Source organism: Erithacus rubecula (assembly GCF_903797595.1).
Source record: "Erithacus rubecula genome assembly, chromosome: 15".
NCBI lineage: Eukaryota > Metazoa > Chordata > Aves > Passeriformes > Muscicapidae > Erithacus > Erithacus rubecula.
In genome coordinates, this window is record NC_136667.1 from 4,094,890 (window position 1) to 4,116,978 (window position 22,089).

The 22,089-nt window shown below is 45.0% G+C and overlaps 2 protein-coding genes across 3 annotated transcripts in view; one reads left to right on the forward strand and one right to left on the reverse strand.

Moving 5' to 3' along the window:
• HDX (highly divergent homeobox) overlaps positions 1-14,487 on the forward strand; it is a 39,790-nt gene extending 25,303 nt beyond the window's left edge. For both annotated transcript variants that reach the window (XM_079319228.1, XM_079319229.1), the window contains 5 exons: positions 1,410-1,617; positions 4,382-4,461; positions 5,947-6,030; positions 7,957-8,079; positions 8,285-14,487. In XM_079319228.1, coding sequence (XP_079175354.1) covers positions 1,410-1,617; positions 4,382-4,461; positions 5,947-6,030; positions 7,957-8,079; positions 8,285-8,410 — 621 coding nt within the window. In that variant the 3' untranslated portion in view covers positions 8,411-14,487. The remainder of the gene's footprint in view (positions 1-1,409; positions 1,618-4,381; positions 4,462-5,946; positions 6,031-7,956; positions 8,080-8,284) is intronic.
• LOC306808552 (sodium/hydrogen exchanger 2-like) overlaps positions 1-22,089 on the reverse strand; it is a 516,475-nt gene that overhangs the window by 139,786 nt on the left and 354,600 nt on the right. The gene's annotated exons all lie outside the window — the stretch shown is intronic.

The following is a 22,089-nucleotide window of genomic DNA, read 5'->3' on the forward strand; positions in this document are numbered from 1 at the left end:
TTTATTTTTTCACTTTGGTAATCAAGGTATTATAAGCAAAGAGTTTTTTACTCAACTTTTTCAGAAGAAAAAGGAGGAACAGGTCAGGCATTTCTGAAATAAGGCCAGAGTGATGTTTAGTGTGTCTTTAAAGAAAATCCTAAAATATTTTAATGTCTTGGGAAACTCATTTGGAACAGGGGCCTTAGGGAAAGGATGTGCATTTTCCCTGATCATGTTTTCAAACCCAGGAACTGCTGCTCTTACTTCTGGGGGTGTAGATGGTGTGCAAGGGGGATGAGAACCACCCCAAAAAGAGTGGGAGTTGGTAAAGAAATGGATTCCTGGCTCTGGGAAGGATTTTTGGTTGGTTTGATGGAATGAAGGGTCTGGGGTCCAGGGGCTGTTGAGATGAGAAGGTGAAAGCCTGAGTGACACAAGGGAAGGGGGAGCCTTGGGAGGTGAGGACTTGCAGACAGTTCTTGTTAATAATTTTTGGTGTAGATGTTTCTTCATCAGAGAAGGCAAATTAATGATCAGGTGTACAAATCCACTTGGAGAATTTAGAATGTGGGTCTTTTCTTCTTTTTATTTCTCCTTTGAAATTCAGGATAAATGGAAGCATCCATCTCCATCCCACCAGGGCAGGGTTTGCAGGTTCCCTGGGCTGGTTTCATCCCCCAGACTGGTCCCAGTGTGCTCCTCTGCACTCACTGCAAACAGCTTTCCCTGAAGCTGTCTTACAGCCAGAGGGGACTGAAGGATGAGCTGCTCTGAGCTTTATTCTTCCAAATTCCTTTCTCCCTCCAAGGGGAGTGCTGTAGGTCTGTCCCCTTGGCCAGTTCCCCCTGTGCTGCAGGAAACCCTAGAGCAGGGGGGTGTTTGGGTCATTGGGTGCTTCAGTCCCCTTATGGAAGCTGCAGAGTAGGAGAACCTGGATCAAAGATCTTAAGTTAAATTTGTTGAATAATTTAGGTGAGCTGAGACCTTACAAAGTCACCTAGTCCTGCTCTTTATCTGGAGCAGGATTGACTTTGGAATCAAGTCAGGTTTCTCAGGATGCTGTCCAGTGAAACACTGAGTACCTCCAAGGCTGGAGGTACCAAGGCTCCTATGGACAAGCTGCCTCACTGTAAAGCATTATTTTTTCTTTTGTGTTCTCAGTTCCAATCAGAGCTTCCTTTGCTGCCACTTGTGCCTATTGCTTCTTTTCCTTTTGCTGTGCACCTTCCTGTTTCCCATGGAAAGCTGAACCTGGACACAGGATTTTGGGAAGGAACCTCAGGAGGGTCAAATACTGGGCAATAATCATCTCCCTGAACTGCTGGCTGCACTCCTGCTCCTGTAGCCCAGATGTGCTGATGTCAATTGCTTGGGGGCCTGTTGCTTTTGTTATAGTTTCTGATATTCATGTTTATTTCTCTTACAAGACTTGGATTGGGAATCGAAGACGGAAATATCGTTTAATGGGGATTGAGGTCCCACCCCCTAGAGGAGGTCCTGCTGATTTCTCTGATCAATCTGAATTTGTTTCTAAATCAGCACTTAATCCAGGAGAGGAAACTGCTACTGAAGTGGGGGATGATAATGATAGGAATGATGAAGTATCAATCTGCTTATCTGAAGGAAGCTCACAAGGTATTTGGAATGCAGTTACTACTGTGCCTATATTTTCAATTTTGTGCAGTGTGCATGCTTTGGATTCTGTTGTACACATTCAAAAACGTCTGACAGAGTCACAAGTGCTCCACCCCGCCTGGGCTGAAGGTACTGTTTGGTCTCTTTCTTCTACCTCTGTGTCTCTGAGTTTTGTTGGGTTTGTAACACAAAGATTGGAGAAACCTTTGGTCATAAGATCCCCATTTCTGCCAGACTCATCTGAAATGAAATCAAGAGTTCATGTTTTGCTGTTGCAGGTGAGAGCTGGGCAGACAGTACATGTGGGGAAGCCTCACCTCCCAAGGAAGCTGAATTTATAAAATATTCTCTGCCAAGTGCTCAGTTCTTCCCAGCCAGCTGGAATGGCCATCCCTGGAAGTGTCAAAGGCCAGGCTGGACAGGGCTTGGAGCACCCTGGGATAGGGGAAGGGTCCCTGCCCTGACAGGGAGTGGGACTGGGTGGGCTTTAAGGTCCCTCCCATCCCAGCCCATGCTGTGGATCCATGGCTCCATCCCTGTGATCCTGAGCCACCCCAGGCACTGCTGGGACTGTGCATTCCCAGTTCTCCTGGCAGGGAACCCCTGAGCTCAGGCTGGAACAAGGAGCTGCCCAGGCCTCCTGCTGCTGTCTGACAGGCAAACACAAGCAGCAGATCAAAGCCTGAGCAGGAGCAGCTCAGGAGCCTTGGAACTGCACACAGGGGGTGTCCTCAGTAAACTGCAGGTCTGCAGTGAGAAGTGCTACAGCTTAATTCCCTTTTCCCTCCCAGGAGCACATGGGATCGATGCCTCCTGCCCCTCCTGTCCATCCCCCACTCACTAATTGCTCCCAGTGCTTCTGCTTGGAGGAGATCAATGGAGCCTTTGTTCTCCCAGCCTAAAGAAAGTCTGACCTCAGGCCTGCTGCTGCTGCAGCAGTGTGCCAGGCTTGATCCTGTCATTTCCTCAGAACAATTGAAAGGGAAGAGCCAGGGGAGCAGAGAGCAGGAATGAGTTTGGGAAAGCCTTGTCATAGTCAGCTGTAGAGGGAGTAAGATGGTAAAGAAATGGGTCAAGTGACTGAAAGCCAAGTGAGATGAGGGATCTCAGAGTCCTTGATTTGCCTGAGGTGTGGAAGGAGCTGATTTAAGTCAGATCTGCTTGAGAGAAAATGGTGACAGGAATGAGGGTGAAGTGTCTGTGGTTCAAGTGGGAATAACTCCCTGTTTGTTGAGTCAGGCAAGGTGAGGCTGAACTGGGGTGCATTGAGCAAGTGCAAGGAAACAACAGGATTTCCACAGCATCCAGGAATCCCACTTTCATTCTCTCACAACAATTATTTCTGTTTATTTCTCCAGTTCTAAGGAGGTTTCAGTGCTGCAGCTCAGCTGGTTTTGAATTTCTTGGAAAATATTTCCCCCAATATTCATGGATTATGTTCAGTCACAAATAGGGATTGTTCTAATGTTTGAGAGCTTTAGCTTTTGGTCCTAATTTATTAAAAAGCCAAAACCACAACAGCAAAAAACCATTTTGAAAGACAAACAAAAGCAATTTTCGGTCACCTAGAGTGACAGTTGATGACTTCTGCTTTTAAAATTTAGTGTGTAAATATAAAAAAATGAGCTGTGCTGTGATGCAAAATGCATCATTAAAGCTCTCATATTCCCTCACCTTTTTTAATAGTGTGTTAATTGAATCCACACTATATGGGGGAGCCCATGGGGTGGCTGTCAGGGTGACAGAGTTCCTGCTGCCTTGGGGTGTCCCCAAGTCCTTGAGGAGCATCCTCACCCAGTGACCTTCACCCTGCCTTGCTCCTGTTTGATCCCATGTGCTCCTGGCACACGTTCTCCTATGGAGCTACTCCCTGGCAGATTGAGTTTATTTGAAACCATTTCCTATCAAATTTGCTCATTTTAGAGATATTTAACTTAAAAGTTGTTTAAAGCCATTAACTGGCTCTGTATGGTCTGGCCTAAACATTGCCCTGTCTTTGTTAATCCCAGGGAAATCCTGTTCTCCCTGTGTTTGTGTGGAGGTGACAGACCTGGAATCACCTGAACCTTCTGCCCCTTCCCTCTTTTCCTCTTTATATTTAATATGTGTAATAGATTTATGTTTTAATATGCAGAAGTCAATTAAATCTGAGAAACAAACTTCAATTTGAGGGGTAAATAGATTTCCCTTTCTTTGGGTTTTGTGTTCTCCTGGACTTTTGAGGTCAGTGGAATCATCTTATACTTTGTGGTTGAAACAACAGGGTAAAATCTGCTGTTTTCAAGTGTTTATACATAAACTAGGGTAAGCATTTGCCATCATCTGATCAGTTTTTGGTTCAAAACCCATCATTGTCTGCAAGGGGTAAGTGGGATTTTGATATGTACCCCAGAATTTCAGGGAATGTAGGATTTTTCATGTAGTAATTTATTTTCATTTTTAAAAACCCAACTTCTGCACATCTCTGATGTGAAACTCTTCATCACCTTTGAATATCCCAACTTGAACCTAAAAATGGGAAGGTCTTGGTACAGAGAATAACTGAGAGTTTTGTTGTTTCAGGTCACAGTTGGTTTGATATTGGCCTGAAATGCCTGTGACAAGATGTCTGTTTAATAAGGCAGATGTTCTGTTTATGATTAGACATTGATACCATGACTTTGCTGTTGGATTTAGCAGCTGTGACATTTAGTGGTAAACACCATTAATGGTCCTTCAGCATAAAATTGGAATGAAATCTGACAAAAGCAATTTATTTCTGCAGAAGAGACAAATGAAGCTCTTCAAAATGAAGAAATTGGCCACAAAGATGATGACCAGAATCCAGTTTCCACTGATAATGTGGTATGTTTACCTTTCCTTTTCCACCAATTAATAACTCCTTAATTGATGTCGAGGTTGTTGTCCAGCACCTGTGTTTTTCACTAGGTGATAACTTCAGTTGTGTGCTAAAAGTCTTTCCTATTTGAGCTTTGAAACTGTACTAAAAATGCCAAAACACAGCAGGAAAAATCCCTAAACCTTCAGTAGAAATGATTTGCAGAGATGGTGTCCAAGAGACTCAGCTCCCCAACCTGCCTGAACCTCAGATTTTGTCATTTGATACAACAATGGAACAAAACCAAGGAAGAGTTTCTTCATGCTTTGTTCTGAAAACACTGTAACAAAACTTTTTAAATACCCTTGAAATTGGACTAAAATACATTGTATTTGTATAAGAGATATGATTTTCCATTTGAAATTCTACTCTATTCCTTCCCCTCCTATCTTAAAACCTGTGTCTAAGAAGGGGAATGTGAATGTTTGGCTGCTATTTAGAGATTCTTTCCATGAGCTGAGCCTAAAACCAAAAATATTTGAGTCCCATTGTTACTGAGGGTCTGGTGGAGCAGCAGAACTTGGGGACATCAGAGCTCTGAGCTGTTGTCACTTCAGCTGGGCTGGCAGACCCTGGAGCACACAAAATGAGCTTTGTCCTCCCTGCCTTCAGCACAGCCTTGGGAGTTTTGGGTCCTGCCAGGGAGAGCTGGGAATGCTCCTGGAAGGATTTCTCCTGAGTGATTTCAGGGAAGTTCCTGGTGTGCAGGCACGTGCTGCAGGAAAAACCTCCAAAATAACACCTCAGGAATGACCCATGGACATGGATTGGGTCAGGGGTCCTGCCCTGCACTGGGTTAATCCTAAAAAATAGGGAAATTGCTTTAAGTTATTATAGACAGATTCATAAATGTTTAACAACAATTCAAAACAGTAAAAAAACTTGGGATGTATTTCTGAGTCATAGTCAAGCTTGGCTTTAACACTGTGCTTTAGGTATCTTTAGAAACTCAGTATAAAAAGCTCCCCAAAATTTTGTGAATGAGGTGAAAATAGCCATATTTCTGCATTTGGGGGTGTCCTTTGGATCAGCATCCCCTGCAGCTGAGGGCATTTCCCAGGGAAGGGCAGAGGAGAACTCCTTAGTTTCTTTAGGGAAGGAATAGCTCAGGACTGGCTGGTTTATCCAGAGGGATGAATTTCCAAACCTTCCTTTGCAAGAGCAGAGCAGGGGCTGAGAGGGGATAAATGTGCAACCTAAAGTCAAAAAGCTGGGCCAGGGATCTTCTCCTGTGTAAACAGCCCCAGTCTCCATGGCAGCAGCTCCTGCTGGATCCCTGCTGCATCTGCTGCCTGAGGTGCATGATTGCCATCTAATGGGGGCTCTGAACTCCTCAGCAGCCAGCACAGAGCTCTCCTGCCTTCATCCTTCATCCTTTCTGTCCCTTTGGGATGAGGATCCTTGTTTGTTCTCCTCTGTGCATTGGAATGAGCTGTTTGCTTCTGTTTCAGAAAATAGAAATTTTAGATGATGGAGAGAGTGATCTGACCAGCAATTCTGAAGTGGATCAGATGAGTTCTCTTTTGGATTACAAGGTGAGTGATGGGGCCATGGGACAGGATAATCCCCAGGGAGTTCAGGGGGTGGATCTGTCAGGAATTCTGCAGCAAAAGATTCTGGGATCCTGAATTCCTCTGCTGTGCACATCATGCCCTCATCCCACCCCCAGCTACTTTATCCATGTTTCCACCCAAATGGAGGCAGGAAAACCCCATTTCTACAGAGCTGCAGCTTCCCCCATGTGTCCCAAAAAGGGATTTATGGAGCCACTCCAGCAGAATTGTTCTTTGGAATGCTGTGACACTTTCCCTGGTGCTGCCAGCTCAGGAAGGGACTGAGCAGCTGGAATCCTCTGCTGGAATGGGGGGATCTGAGGAGGATTCATTCCCCAGGACATGCCTGGGAGTGGTGGCTGTGGGAGGGAGGAGAAGCAGCTGGATCTGGGGGTTGTGGCTCTGCTGCCCTCCCAGGAGTTGCCAAAATTCCACATTTCCTTGAGTTTTTACCTCCATTGCTGATTTTTTTCCCTTAGGAGCCAGCTCTGTTCTCCTGACAGTAATCAATTACCAAAATAATAAAGAGATCATCTCTTCAGAACAGAAATTCCTCCTTCCAGCAGCATTTTCCTGGGAAGGGCAGTGGAGGATGAATCAGGAGAGGGAATGACCTTTTGTTAATGTCACCTGTCAGCAGAGTGAGAGCCTTGTTGTGACAGTGCCCTGCAGAGCCAGAGTTGTTTGACAGCTCTGATCACTCCCTGAGTTTTCTGCCTAAATCTGAATTCTTCCTGGGCTGGGCAAAATCCAGAGCTAAACAGGCAACTGCTAAGTATCCATTGGGAAGAACTCAGCAGATTTTTTATGGAAGCCTCAGAGTTGCAGCTCAAATATTCCTCTCTCATTCCCTGGAACAGTGTGGTTAGCAGTGCTTTCACTGAAAAAATGAAAATTTTTTAGGAAAAAAAACAACAAAAATAAACAAAAATACAACCATCTTTAAAGGTTTCCTGCAAATCTTTAGAGCACCATGTAGTCACAGCTTTTCATGTCTACTAAAGCTGAATTCCAGCCAGTGAGAGCATAAATATTATTTTTTTTCATTATTCCCTCATGAGTTGGTGCTATTAAGCACAGCCCTTCTGCAGAAATGAGCATTGCCTTTGATCTTGTAACCTAAATAAACAGTTTGATTTTCATGATTTTTGCAGAGGTGAATAACCAGAGAAAATGAATTTTAGCTCTGCACTGATCAACAGGTTTAGCATTTTGATCCAATTAGTTTGAAAGAGAAGAGATACTTGGAATAAATGGAAATACTTATCAAATCTGAATTTTTAATTAAGAGATAGTATAGATTGAGAAATGCCTTTTTAGCCAAAGCACACAAATTATTGATATTTCCTCATTTTGTAGTACATTACATCCAATTCCAGCCCCATAAACAACTCTGCAGAGTTTGAAACTAAATGATCCTTAAGGTCCCTTCCAAGCTGTTCTGTCACTCTGATATTCCTGGTTATTCTGTAACTTGTGGGATCCTGAGGAGCTTGGTGAGCTGACACTTGATCCACATCAAACCCAGCTGCACTGGAGGATTTTATCTTTTAATTCATGGTAACTTTGAGGAATTTTCAAGTCCTTTTCCCTCAGTTTTGTGTCAAGCCTTCTGCTGCAATAATGGAATTTATTTGCTGTCTCTTCTCACAGCCCCCTGATCACTTCTAGAGATCTGGGCTTTGATTGTCATTGTCATTAAAAGTAGATTTTAGTGACAATTTAGTTTTATCCTAGGGGTGTTGAGGTGTGCTTCCTCCTGTCCCCATCCCTGCAGGGGTTTAACAGACCTGTGACACTTGGGGACATGTCAGTGCTGGGGATGGCTGGGCTCAGTCTTAAAGGGCTTTTCCAGCCTGAAGGATTCCATGATCTGAGCTAATTCCCAGAACTCTGGTTTCCCCACAGAATGAAGAAGTCAGGTTCATGGAGAGTCAGCTGGAGAACCACAAACAGAAATATTTTGAGCTGCAGACGTTTACCCGGAGTTTGATACTTGCAATTAAATCAGATGATAAGGAACAGCAGCAGGTAAATCCTGGAGCAGGTTTGATATCTGTGTTTAATATCAGAAGATGTTTGTTCTTTTGTGTTGTGTCCCTCCCTTGGGTTTATCCCTCAAATTATGATTGTACAACCTGATTAATTTTCTCACTCTTTGTTTCAAGCACTGCTGACATCAAAACCACACCTCATCATGTACATACTATATATTAGATATGTTTTTCCCTTGTAGGCTCTGCTTTCAAACTTACCTCCTGAACTTGAAGAAATGGATTTCAACCACACATCCCCAGAGCCCGACGATACCTCATTCAGCCTCTCATCCCTGTCAGAGAAAAATGCCTCAGACAGTTTGTGATGGATTTTTTTGGTGGAAAAGACACAACAGACAACCCACAGGAGGTGCAGGGTGCAGGGGACAGAGAGGCTTTTGCTCTGCAGTGTTCTCACCCAAGGGAGGCAGCCTGTGCTGCAGGGCAGCTCCTCCCAGCCTTGCAGTGCCCAGGAATTGGGAATGCTGGGTTTGGAAAATCAAAGAACTGCCTGAGGGAAGGGGTCACTGGTAGCAGCTTGGGTAGGATTAACTTGGACTCTCCAGAACATCTCTGGCTCTGTAGCAAAGTCTTTTTGAGCAGGAGTGGGAAACAAATGTCGTGTGACACACAGTGAATTCTCCAGCTCCACGTGCTCCCCAGGCCTGTTTATTATATTTTTCCCCATTTTTACTCAGGTAGGTGGACTAAAAATTGGGGATTCAAATAGAATAACAGGCTTTCTCTGAGTTGTGCTTGAAAACCTGAAATTAAACTGAAGTGTTTTTTTTGTTTTCTGACTTGAGATTGTTAAATCTTCCATTTTTCTGACCAAAATAGCTGAAAAAACCTTAAAAGGCTAACTGAAAAAAATGAATTATTGTTAATAAATTATTAATGCAAGAAAGCAGTGATAAGTGTTGGAAGAAATGAGGTGGAAATGGGAACCCTGATAGCTGCAGGACACAACTTCCTAGTACAGTAGCAATGGGATTGGATGTTTACACTCATTAGAGTTTAATGATTGTAGTCACAGTTCTTATTTGTCAAAGCCTGAATGCTAAAGTTCTTCTTATTATTTTAAGTCTTGCTTAAATATTTTTCCACACACTTTGCTCCAGTTTACCAAGCCAGTCAGAATTCCACAGCTGTCATTGCATCCTGAAAGGTTTTCCAGTGTTGGGAAGTGAGTTTTGCAGGTCTGGTTTGAAGCCCTGCCTGCTGCATTTTTTGGCAAGTGCCATTTCTAAACTGTGATCTCGACTGCAGGCAGGGGCTGAACTGAATTTCTTCCTTCCCAGAGCTGTTGGCACTGAATCCCTTCACTCCTGTGGTGGAATGGATGTGCAGAGATGTTCAGGGGGACTCAGTGTGTTGGTGGCCATGAGTGCCTGGCCCTGGTGACAGGCTGGTGACAGCCCAAGGCAGGTCTCAGTCCTGGAGCTCTTTTCCTCCAGGATGGTTCTGTGGATGCTGCAGGTGCCTGCCCATGGCATTGATGCTCCAATTCCAACTCTCAGCAAGCATTTTTCACACTGGTACTTCAGTCTGGTAAAAAACCTGATCTTCCCACTTTAAGCCAAATAATAATTGACTCTGGGGAATCCTTGTTCATGCAGTGAGTAATCCCCTTCATTTCAGTGGGAGGTCCAAGGTGTAGCTCAGAAAATCCAGAGTGTTGGGGAAATATTTACATCTCTCTTTTCTTTAATGCTGGGATTAAACTGGGGTTTTAGGGTTTTCTGAGTCTGATCAGTTCCTCCCTAATCACTTGTACAGCTCTTTTTGTTTAGAATCAGTAGTGAGCTCTGCTCTTTCAGGATTTTAGTCTCTCCTCAGGCACGAGGAGCTTTTAGCAATACTGTTAAATACCAGCTGCAGAAAGGGCAGGAACAGCTTTAAAAGGTCTTCTGAAAAACCAAAAGTCTCAGTTCTGCCCCTTGTACAGTTCTGTAAATTCCCAGCAGAGCTTCCCTTCCACAGAGGAAGCCCAGAGTTCCAAGCTGCTGTGTGTGAGTTGAGACATTAAAACTCAGAGTAGAGATGGAGTTTGTGAGCAGAGCTGACAGTGCTGTCCTTCACAGGGGGGATAGAGCTGAGCTGGAATTCTGCTTGCTCTGAAAAACTCATTTATAAAGGGTTTTCTATGCCAGGCTGACAATGGTTCCTATTGCTGTTCTCTTTAGACAGGAAATTTGTGCCACTGGCAATGAAACCTCTTGTTTTTTGTGAAATTTTAAAAAACAGTGCTGGGATTTGCCACTATTTGGTCCCTGTTTTCCTGCTTCTTCCACTTGAATTCCCATGACAGAGGGCAGGATACTCTTAACAGGAGTTCTCAATTTCATGGTCAATGAAATCATCCACCTTCTTGCAAGAAAAACTTCCATTGATGATTCCTATTTTGCTGTCTTGCTGCTATTTCATATCCAAACAAATCAAAGGAATGAATTTTGAATGAACTGTTTTTGCTAGATACAAGCAATTGTTCCTGTTCTCCAGGAAGATGGAATCCTGCTGGATGTGCAGCTGGGAAGAGCAGGCAGGGGGATGTTCTGTGGGGAGACAGCCTGGGACACTTGACAACACTACAGGATAATCAGGAAAAAAGAGTATAAATTATAGCCCTGAGTAACAGAATCAGGTGGAAGATGCTCCAAGGCTCCTTGGCTGGATTTTTTTCAGTATTTCCACCAAAACCTAATGACTGTTGCCATTAGAGGTGGTTAAATGGTGGAGAGCAGTGGGGTGGCTCTGGGGTGGGTTTGGGTTCAGGGTGTTGCCCCTGTCTGCAGGATGGTTACAGGCTCCTGCATTTAGTGCAGGTCATCCTTTCATAACCTCCCTCAGGAGATAAAGCTCACCCTGTGCTCCCCAGGGTGACAGAGCCCAGCCCCTCCCAGTCAGTGACCAGTGTGAGTTATGGTGCTTTTATCACCTTTCTGTGGCCATGGGTCAGTGCTGGACCATCCTGCAAAGTCTCTCATTTCCTGTGCCCATGGACAGTGACTTCCCTGGTGTTGTTCATTCCCAAAGCATCCATGGGAACATCAGTGATGTCTTTCTGAGGAAACCCAGGTGGGAAAGTGGCCCAGAGCACTTTACCCAGAGGCAGGACAGGCTCTCCCTGGGGAGCTGTTTTTGATGCTGGACAGTTTGCTCATGGTTAAAATCCTGTTTGCTGGAGCTCTGCCTCCTTTCCTCTCCCTCTGGGTGATGCTTCAGTCACATCCATAGGTCTGACAGGAGTAACAGTATCAGGAAATACTCCAGTAAAACAAGAAATACTCCAGTAGGTGAATTTGGGGCAGGTTAAAGGTACCTGAGCAGATGAACCTAAGAGGTTTCTGGAGTGCCTGGCCCTGGAGGCAGCTCTGCACTTTAATCTCTCCAAGTATTTCTTTTCACTAAGGCAATAAAAGGTTTGAAATGGAGGGTTTGGGGCTTTGCAGCCCTGTGAGTGAGGAATGTCCTGGTTCTGCTTCCCTGAGGGGAGAAGCTGTGTCTGCTGCTGGGCTCAGACAGGGGAGTGATGAACAAACCAGCAGCATCAAGGACATCCTGGTTTGGGATGGGAGTCCCTGCCCTTTGCTGTGTCCCTGACCCTGAACACAAACTGCACAGTCTGACCTTCCCTCAGTCACTGCTGGTGTCAGGAGGGACAGGAAGGGATGAAGGGAGCAGCACAGAATTCCTGGCACTGGGACAATTCACAACTTGTTCTGGCTCAGGCTCTGCCTTTCCTGCCCCAAATCCTCCCAGCTCAGCAAAGTTGGAGAGTGAGGAAACTCCCCCTGGCTGCCAGAGAACATGAGCTGCACTGTGGGCCTTGATTTCTTTAACCAAGAACTTTTGACCACATGTGAAATCTGAAAATTTTGGGGAAAAAATAATAGTCAGAGAGCAGCACTACAAAATGGGTGTTTTCCATGGAAGAACAGGAGTTTAGTCTGAGTATTTATTGCTCTGGAAAACAGCAGCTGCTTTGGTCAGAACAGAAACAGGGCAGAGCCTTGGGCTTGTGGGGGTTCTTTTCCCTCAAAAGGAGCAAATCCTCTTGGCTGAAGGAGGTGATCAAGGATGTTCCTGGAAGGAAAACAGTTCAGGTCAGTGCTTTGGCTCTGGGAACAGTTTCCCATGTCACTGAACTAAGTCAATAACTCTTTTCCAGCTCTGATTTACATTTTACACAACACTACCTCTGAAATGTGACACCCCTTAAACCCACACAGAAAATGTGAATCTAGGAGTTTTTTTTAACCTTTTATAGGCAATAAATTATTCCCAATGTGCATCCTTCAGTTTGTGCTTGGTTTTTGCTGAGTGTGAGCCATCTCACTTTGTTTTTATTTTAGTGCTGTTTTTCTGTATTTGTGTTCATCACAGTCCATGGAGAAGGAAATTATGGGATATTAGGGAGAAAAGCTTAGCATATGTTAATGGGAGAAAATATTTCTGTTAAAGCTGAAGGATGGTGGGGTGGCTGTGCTGGTTTTGGTGCAGTTACTGTGAGAAATTGGTGTTATCCTTAATTCTGGTATTAGTGATTGTTGGAACATTGCTCAGTGCATCAGATGACTTAATCTGAGACAGCAGTCAGTGATCTCAGCACTGTAAGGAAAAGGATTTTACACTTCCTGAGACATCACACTTCATAAATACCTCTGCAGATTTTTGTTTCAGTTGTTTCCTTTTTTTGGCATAACTTTATAGAGACCTTGTAGAAAGAATTTGAATTGTTAAATGCAAATGGGTCAGTAACAAACTGAGGTCAAATGTAAATTTAGACCATGTTTGTATTCAGGTTTCATCTGAAAAGAGTTCCTTGAATTTCCCCCATCACATTTCTCTCCCTGGAGTGCAGGGAAGGGTGGCAGGATGCACAAGGGGGATGGAGGGAATGAGGCACAAGGAGGCAGAAATGAAGGGTCTGGGTTTTAATCAAGAAAATTTCAATAAATTAAAAGGTTTCTGTGCTGTGGAAAACAAGAGCTTCTGCTATATCTGCAGATTTTGTGAAATACAGTTCAAATCCACTGAGTTGTGCTGGGGGAAAATTGTCTTCTCCAGTAGGAATTTGATAATTTCTGGGGTTGTTTCTGGAATTACTGAGTGTGTGTGAACACTCAGATGCAGATTTACAATGTGCACAGATACACTGAACTTGATCACAGTAGCTCTACAAAGGTATTTTAACTTGAAATGTTAATGAAATTCTTCTCAAATAGATTTCATTTGCTCTTATTTTTCTCTCTTGCTGCATATCAATTGCATAGTTCTGAAAATTAGTCAAATACATCCATACAAAAATGGTTTATTGTTTATGTCCATGCAACTGGTAACTTTTAGGCTTGGAAATTTATGAAAATGCCCATAAATCATATTTCTGAGTAATCTTGGCAAATAAACAAACTGCTGTATTTCTGAAGAGATCATGAATCTTCTGCCACAATAACTTCTGCTTTATTTTCACTGTAGGAATCAGTTTCATTAAAAAAAAAAAATCTGAAAATTAAATATTACTGTATAACTTGGATGTTTTCCTTTGCCTGCAAAACAGGATAATTGATGATTTTAAATATTTTGTCATTTCCTTCTGGGCCAATTCCTTAAGCTTTGTAACCTGAGCATATTCCTGAGTTTCTGTGTGAAAATCTTTATTTATATTGCATTTTTATGATTTGTATCAGTATGTGTAGCAAAGAAACTACTACAAACCTTCAACTGAAGTACCTCCACTATGGTCCAGGACACCTGATCTGGGCATTTGGAGTGCCAGATGCCCAGAGAAACAGTCCAGACATTTGTATTGAGTTGGTTTTCTGTGTATATAAAGGGTATTTATAATCTTGTATTAACAGAGTCATCATTGGAAATGCTGATTTCCTGCTTTAGAAGCCTGCTCAGCTATTTTTATATAAAACGTTGGTCTTCGCCTTAATTTTTTTTTTTTTTTTGTGAAAAGTTGTGCCATAGATATTTTAACTTATCCACAGATCCTTGACAGAGTTTGCTTTGACTTCTCTTAATTAATTATTTCTTCCTCAAATTGTCCTAATTTGTTTTTTCTTCCAAATGCATCTCAAGGTTGGTTTGCTTTCTTAATTTTTTTTTTTTTTTTTTTTTTTTTTTTTTTTTTTGGAAGATCCCTTCATCTGCATGCTTTGGTAGCTCGAGTTTTTCCTCTGTAGTTTATTGTTTATAGTTTAGAAGAACCTTTTATTGAAAGCCCCTGAAGTAATGCTTGTACAAATGTATTTAGGGTGGCCCAGATGGTCAGAGAAAAGGGCTATTTAGCATTGGTAAATTTGTCTACTGACTCAAGGATATTTTTCTACGTCTGTCAAGTTTGGGACTATGGAGAAATGAAATAAAGGTGAACTAACTCCTTTTCCTACATGAATTTCTCAGTTTCTGTCTTTATTGTGGCCTTGTAAATGTTCAGTTCTGTTCAGAGCAACAAGAATTAAATCCACATCAGAGCTCAGCCCATATGAATGAATAAATTTATGGAGTGGCTTTTCAGAATTAGAATTTTATACAAAATTTTATACAGAACTTGGAGCCCTCTGTCCCAGGAGCAGTGAATGTCCCTTCCCAAAATGGGATTTGTGTCCAGTGGAGGCACTGCACGCCCAGCACTGACCCAGCTCAGTTCAGGTGGAGCTTTGGGGCTTTTTAAAGCTATTTTGAAGCTAAATGTGAGCTCTTGGTGCTCTTTGCGTCCCATCCCGTGGCGTTTGCTAAGTTAAAGATCTCCAGAGCTAAATCCCGTGGCCGCAGTGCCCGTGGATGGGAAGCGGGGCAGTTGTTGGGGCTGATGTTCGGTGGCTCCGGGAGCAGCCGGGGCGCGGGGCAGGGACAGGAGGGGAACGGGATTCAGCCCCAGGGATGGGAGAGCCGAGGCACCGCACGGAAAAGGGATTTGGAGCGGGCTGCGCGCCCTGTGCCGGGCAGGGCAGGGAGCGACCTGCGGGCGGATCCCGAAATTCCCAAATCCCGACATTCCTGGGCCCTGCAATTCCCGGATCCTGAAATTTCAGGGTCCCACAATTCTCGGGCCACGCAATTACCGGATCCTGAAATTTCAAGGTGCCCAAATTCCAGGATTACGCAGCCCCCGGGCCCCCCAGTTCCCGTATCCCTCAATTCCCGGATCCCGCAATTCCCAGATCCCCCAATTCCCGAGTCCCGAAATTCCGAGATCCCTCAATTCCCGTATCCCCCAATTCCCATATCCCCAAATTCCCGTATCCCGAAATTCTCGTGTCCCCCAATCCCGTATCCCCCAATCCCTTATCCCCTAATCCCGTATCCCCCAATTCCCGTATCCCCCAATCCCGCATCCTCCAGTTCCCGCACCCCGCTGTCCCATGTCCCGTGTCCCGTGTTCCGTGTCCCCTGTTCCGTGTTCCCGTATCCCCAATTCCCGTATCCCCAATTCCCGTATCCCCAATTCCCGTGTCCCGTGTTCCCGTGTCCCCGTATCCCCAATTCCCGTATCCCCAATTCCCGTGTCCCGTGTCCCGTGTTCCCGTGTCCCGTGTCCCGTGTCCCGTGTCCCGCAGTTCCCGTGTCCCGTGTCCCGTGTCCCGTGTCCCGTGTTCCCGTGTTCCCGTATCCCCAATTCCCGTATCCCCAATTCCCGTATCCCCAATTCCCGTGTTCCCGTGTCCCGTGTCCCCAATTCCCGTATCCCCAATTCCCGTGTTCCCGTGTCCCGCCGCTGGCCGCTGCCGATGTGGCCGCGGGCTCACCGGGCTCCTCTCCTGCCCTGCAGATCTGCATCATCCTGGTTAATTAAACTCTCCAAAATCACCCAAACTCCGAGCTCAGCCCCGTCCAGCTTGGGAATTTCGGCTGCCGAGAGGGAGGGGAAAACCAGAGAGAACATGGGTGAGCGGAGTTAAACCTGTCTGACCCCAAAGATTTAGTAACAAACCTTCCGGGACTCTGAACTCGGGTGTTTTGGGAACAGCCCACCCGAGCCCGGAGCTGCTGCAGCTCCATTGCCACCTGGCGGCAAAAACCACCAGGAATTGAGGAAAAATGCCTTGAATTCTCACCATGCTTCACATTTCAGTATGAACACTATTTTTGTCTCAATGAAAAATCGAATATTAAAATAAATCTGGAATTTAATGAAGAGATCAGACTGAAGGTGCAGCCATAAACCAGGAGCATATTCCAGTTTAATTTCCCCACCTGGATTTAGGTTTGGGGGCACCAAAGTTCTTGCTTCTTGGTTATTTCTTGCTGGAAATCTGGAATAACCTTGGACTGTGAAGAATTTTGTTCACTAGAAAATCTTATTTGACTTTTTTGAAGGAAAATTTCTCCCCAACCTCAATCTTCCCTGGCAATCTCCTCTTGTTTTGTTAAACGTGAGATTTTCAATTAAAAGCCCTTCTTTCTTCTGAAGGTTTTGAGCTTGGTCAGAATTCAGGGGAATTTGAAGTGAATTTTGGAGAGTCACTCAGCAGGTCCCAGCCCTCAAGGATGGGCAGAGCAGGACAGCAGCAACCACTCCAGGGGAGCCAATTTTGGGAAAGCCAAATCCTTGGAATGGCACCTGGGAATGAGACACTCCACCAGCTCACAGACCATGGGTTAATTAACCTGAATTTAATGTTCTGTAAATCATTTAACAGTTGCAAACCCATTGCAACCAACCCCCCAGGCCTTCATTCCCATAATAGTAAGAAATGGCTCACTCTGATCTGAACTATAAACAGATATCATGAATTCTGCCAGAAGTTGAATATTGAATTATTTCTTTATGCCCACATGTCTTTCCTGGTTTGCTTAATTCTGCCAAATATTTAGCTCAGCCTTCTCTCAGCAACCCACACTCTCCCGGCTGCATCATGCCATTTTTGGACCATTATTTAAAATTTCAGCCTTTTTACAGAGCCTGGCCAAGGAATCCAAACTGATCAGGGAGGAATGAAACAGCTGAGGGTGCTCAGCTCCTGTGTGGGGATGAGGTTGTGGCTCCTCACCAAACACCTGCACAGGGTTTGAACCCACTAGTGCTGGCACAGGCTCCCTGGTTTAGCCCTTTTTGGCAAAAATCCCACTGGAATGTGTATTTTACCTAATCTGGGCCATGGGAATAGGATGGACACATTTCTGCAAGTTCTACAACCACACTTCAGAAATAGATGATTTTCTGAGTTTCTGTTCTTTAAAATGTTAATTAATCTATTTTTTTCCATACAAATCCCTGGAGTGTGTGGCTGAAAATGCCATTTCTTGCTGCCATGGGGGGCTGTGAGCTGCTGTGATCTGTGTCCTCTGCAAGAACCAGGACTCACAATTTTCAGAGCAAGTGCTGCTGGTGGCCTGAAGACAGGTAGAAAATATTGACAAAATATCAGCAATTAGCAGTAAAACCCTTTTAATTTGTGCAAACATCCCCAGATAAAGATTCCTATCACCTCTGCAGATGGTTTTCAATTGGTTTTGCCCTCTTTAATTCATCTGAAGGAGCTGAGATAAGAGCTGCCCCATTCAGTGCCCTGTCCTGGGGGAGCAGGAGCAGCTGGGGCTCCCTGCTGTGCTCCCAGCCCGGGGACAGGTTTGGGGACAGGTTTGGGGACAGGGATGGGGACAGGGACGGGTGGCAGCACCAGCTGCTCGCTGCTCCCACGCCAGAGCCATGTGTTGATTCACTCTGTAATTGATTTGGGCAACTCGAGGCAATCGGTTTCCAAGATACCACATCCCTCAGATATTTCAAACCCCTCTCGCTGGCACTGCATTATATTTAAATGTCGGTGGATGATCTGGGTGAGTATTTATAGCTCAGATGGGCTCTGGGGATGGGCTGTGCATGGCTGGGCAGGGAGTGTGTGTGCCTGGAATTCCGTGGGGGTGGGGCAGTGGGGGCCCCTCTGAGTCACCCCAAAATCAAAATCCCACCGTGGCTCAGAGGTTCTGTTGGCTCCACCATGCTGGGGTTCAGTGCAGCTCCAATTAACAGCCAGGCCATGAGCAGGAATTAGAGACTGATTGCAGATTTCCCACCTGGGGCAGTGACTGGTCCAGCCAGGTGAGGGACATTTTATTTGCTGTTCCTGTAATGACAGGGACATCTCTCCATCACCTCCCACCTCCACACCACTGCCATGGCTCACACAGGGATCACCCCCTTCCAGCAGAGAATGTTTGCTTCCTGGAAAAAGGAAATTTCCAATGAAGAGAGAGGAAAGAAGTGAGTGTTGTCATCTCACTCTGAATGTTCAACAACAGCAAAAGTAGAAATATTGGTTAAATCGGTTGAGGATCATGAGACCTGGAGCTGCACACACGTCTTGTGAGCTCAAGGGTTTCAATGTGGAAAGAAAACTTGTGTATGTAGAAGAGGAGACAGCTCAGCAGGCAGGAGAGACAGAGATAACCTGGGAGGTGGGTGGGGACAGGGACACACAGGTCACCCCATCTCAGAGTGGCTCTGCAGAGCAGGAATGACAGGAGCTGTAAATACACCAAGAATGGGGATAAAACAAAGGCTTGGATTTGTGGCCTCCTGCCTTTGCCACCATCATGATTTGGGCTTAAATGGGGGATCCAAGATCCAGATCACACATCAGCCAAAGGCTGGACTCAGAGCTCTTTTCCAGCCTAGAGGATTCTGTGAAATCTTCCTTCCATCCACCCCTTGGGTGTGTGTATCCTCAGGAGGGCACGGCAGGAAGGGAACAGGACTGATCCAGCTTGGAAGAGTGAACAAAGATTAAACTGAGACACAAAGTGTCCATGCACCATGGAGAAATGGAAACTGGTAAAACAAGAAGAGCTGGGAATGCTCAGAGTTCCAGCCATGGAAACCTCGGTCCTGGGGGAGAGAGGGAGAGCAGCAGGGAACGGGAGCAGAGCACAGCAAGGCACTGGGGTGGGGGGGCTGGCCCTGGAGGAGCAGCCATCTGAAGAGAACAGTGTCACCTGAAAAGAACAGTGTCACCTGAACAGTGTCACATGGTGTCACCTGAAGAGGATGATGTCACCTGAAGAGGACAGTGTCACCTGAAGAGGAGAGTGTCACCCGGTATCACCTGCAGAGGATGGTGTCCCCCGGTGTCCCCGGGCCGGTGCCGCTCCCGGGAAGCGGCGCGGGGCGGGGCGGGCTGTGAGAGCGCTGACAGCGCTGCCCGTGGGAGTAGCTGTGGGCTGGGATGACGGGCGATTTTTGGCTCGATAAGGAAAAAATAAAACCTAGCCTTTTTTTTTTTTTTTTTTTTTTTGTTTGCTTCACTATCAGCTACATACTGTGGACTTTTCACTGGAATGTTTTAGGGCTAGAATGCATGCAAGGAAAGGAAAATCTGTGCACAAAGTATGATTTGTTTAAAAGCAGTGTAGTAATAAGCAAAAATTAAAATACAGTCCATTAGAAAATCCCCTGCTAAAGAGGTTTTAAAAGCTGTTTTTCCCTTATCTACTAATAATGTTATTTATATTTTTTCGTATCCCAAAGGTTTTACAATGGCAAGTATTTTTGCTGGAAGCATTTCTTAGTTCAATGTATGAGAGCTTGAATGGATCCCACTCATGCTCTGGATAAACTGAGTCATTACAGCTTCCTCATGCCAAGATCTGACCTTTGATAGCTTTAATTTACTCTTTTTGGGTGACTCCTTGAATTGCTTCGTCATTTACAACAAACCATTGAGGGTTATAAATGTGCTTAGGGTTGATCAGGCTGGTCACTGAGGGGTTAAGGACACCTGTAAAAGTTCAGACCATGATTTCCAGCTCAAAAACTTCTTGAGGGAGGAGGGAATGTGGTCCCTGGGAGGTGTCAATAGGACACAGTTTGGGTTGGGGTTGAAGGAACCTTAAAGCCCATCCAGTGCCACCCCTGCCAGGGTCAGGGACACCTTCCACTGTCCCAGGCTGCTCCAAGCTCCATCCAGCCTGGCCTTGGGCACTGCCAGGGATCCAGGGCAGCCACAGCTTCTCTGGGCACCCTGTGCCAGGGTCTCCCCACCCTCAGAGGGAGGAATTTTTTGCTAATATCCCATCTAACCCTACTCTCTGGCACTTTGTAGCCATTGGAAATCGTCTCTCTCCATCTTCCCTGTGGGCTCCCTCCAGGCACTGGACAGCCACGATGGGATCTCTTCTCCAGGCTGGACAATCTCTGCTCTCCCAATCTCTCCCTGCAGCAGAGCTGTTCCATCCCTCTGATCATCCTGGTGCCTCCTCTGGAATATTTCAGTCCTGTTGAGCTGCAGTGCCATCCCAGTGCTCCTGGCTTTTCCCAGCCTGTGTGAATTCCTCACCAGTTCCACGGTCAGGAATGGAGCAGCAGCCAAGGTGTCTGCAGGGAAATTCTCTCTGTTTGCAGCTGCACGGAGCAGAGTGAAACAGAAGTGTCACTGTGACAAGCCAACGGCTCTGGAAAAGCACTCCCAGAGTCTCCAAGAGAATTTGGAGGGAGCCAGAACCGCGGGGTTGGAGTTAAACAAACAAGCAGGCAAACAGGGAATGACAATCCTGGGCTCCCCTGAGCTCCCCGCAGCTCTCGGCGGGTTCAGCAGATCCATCAGAGTGACACGGGGGGATCAGAGGGGAATGCTGAGCAATCAGAGTGGCATTTTATGGAGGAAAAATCCTTTGAGGAGAAAATATTTATGGCAAATGTTCTGTACAGAAAGCTGATACCATGTGTTTATCCCATTAAAGTCATATCTGAGGAGTCTTGGGGTCTCCTGCTGGTTCTGTGCTCAGGTAATCATCTTTACTCAAAAAATGCCATTAATTGAGTTTATTGGGTGCAAAAAAATGCTATTAATTGAATCCATTGGGTCCTCCGGGTCCAAAAAAATGCCAATAATTGACATAAAATGGGTTCATAGTTTTATTTGTAGCGTTAATACAGATGGAATCATCTCTGAGTGAAAACATCTTCCACCTAGAGTGCCAAATAGCCAGTATTAATAGCTAGGTGCAACATAAAATACTTTATAAGTGTCTTATTAAAATGCATGAAGCAATGAGGACTTTGTCATAACGGAAGAAATACATTACTTCTGTTGCTGCAAGCTTAATGATTGCTCTTAATCACCCATTGTTTGGTGATTGAAAATTTGGAAAGGTGTTTTAATTTAAATTTTGAAGCATTCTCAGAGTTCATGTGCTTCTGCAAGGCATTGCTGGGAGGAAGCTGTGGCACTCACAAAGGCACAATTTCACAGTAAATCCCAGTTGCTGCTCGCCCAGCCAAAAGCTGCCTCAAGCCCTCTCTGCTGAGCTCAGGGACAATTTTAGATATCATTTAACAAGGCTGACTTCTTCCTCCGAGTTAATTTGAACTCCAGCCCTTGATCATCTGCCTCTGTTTATGAGCAGTTATCCACCCTTGAAAAATTTCAAATTAATATTTCGCTGTGAATATTGGAAGTATTTTAATTCTGACTATCTCTTTCAATGGCTCCTGTAATTACAAGGTATGTCATTCATTTGAGATTTAAATCTGCTTCCTTCCCACACAAACTCAGCATTATTTCTTTTTTCCTCGAGATTACTGTTAGATTTTAAAAGTGAGGCTTATTAATTTTTGTATTAAAAAAGCAGATCCTCCTCTTTGGAAGGGTCCTGCCTAGTGCTTTTTGCTGGCCTTCCAGAGGTGGTACCAGAGGCATCAGTACCACACTGTGTTTGTTGCAGGAAGAAAAATCAAAGATTCTCCTTTTATGAGATAAATATTGGTGCTCAGAATTACATTCTTTAAACTTGCTTCAAAATACCCAAACTGGTGAAATGCAAACTGAAACTAGGCTGGAGCTGAGGTTTTGCAGCTTTGCTAGGGAGGTTGAGGCACCCCACCAGAATTGTTTTGCTGTTCACAGGTGATTTATTGCTGCGGCTGGGCTGGGCTGGGCTGTGGTAAGAGCCATTCTAGAAGTCTGACCTCATCCTGTGAGAGTTTCCTCCGTTGAGTGCTCCTGTTTCTCACTGAAGCCAATTCACAACATTTACTAAAAATCCCTCCCATTAA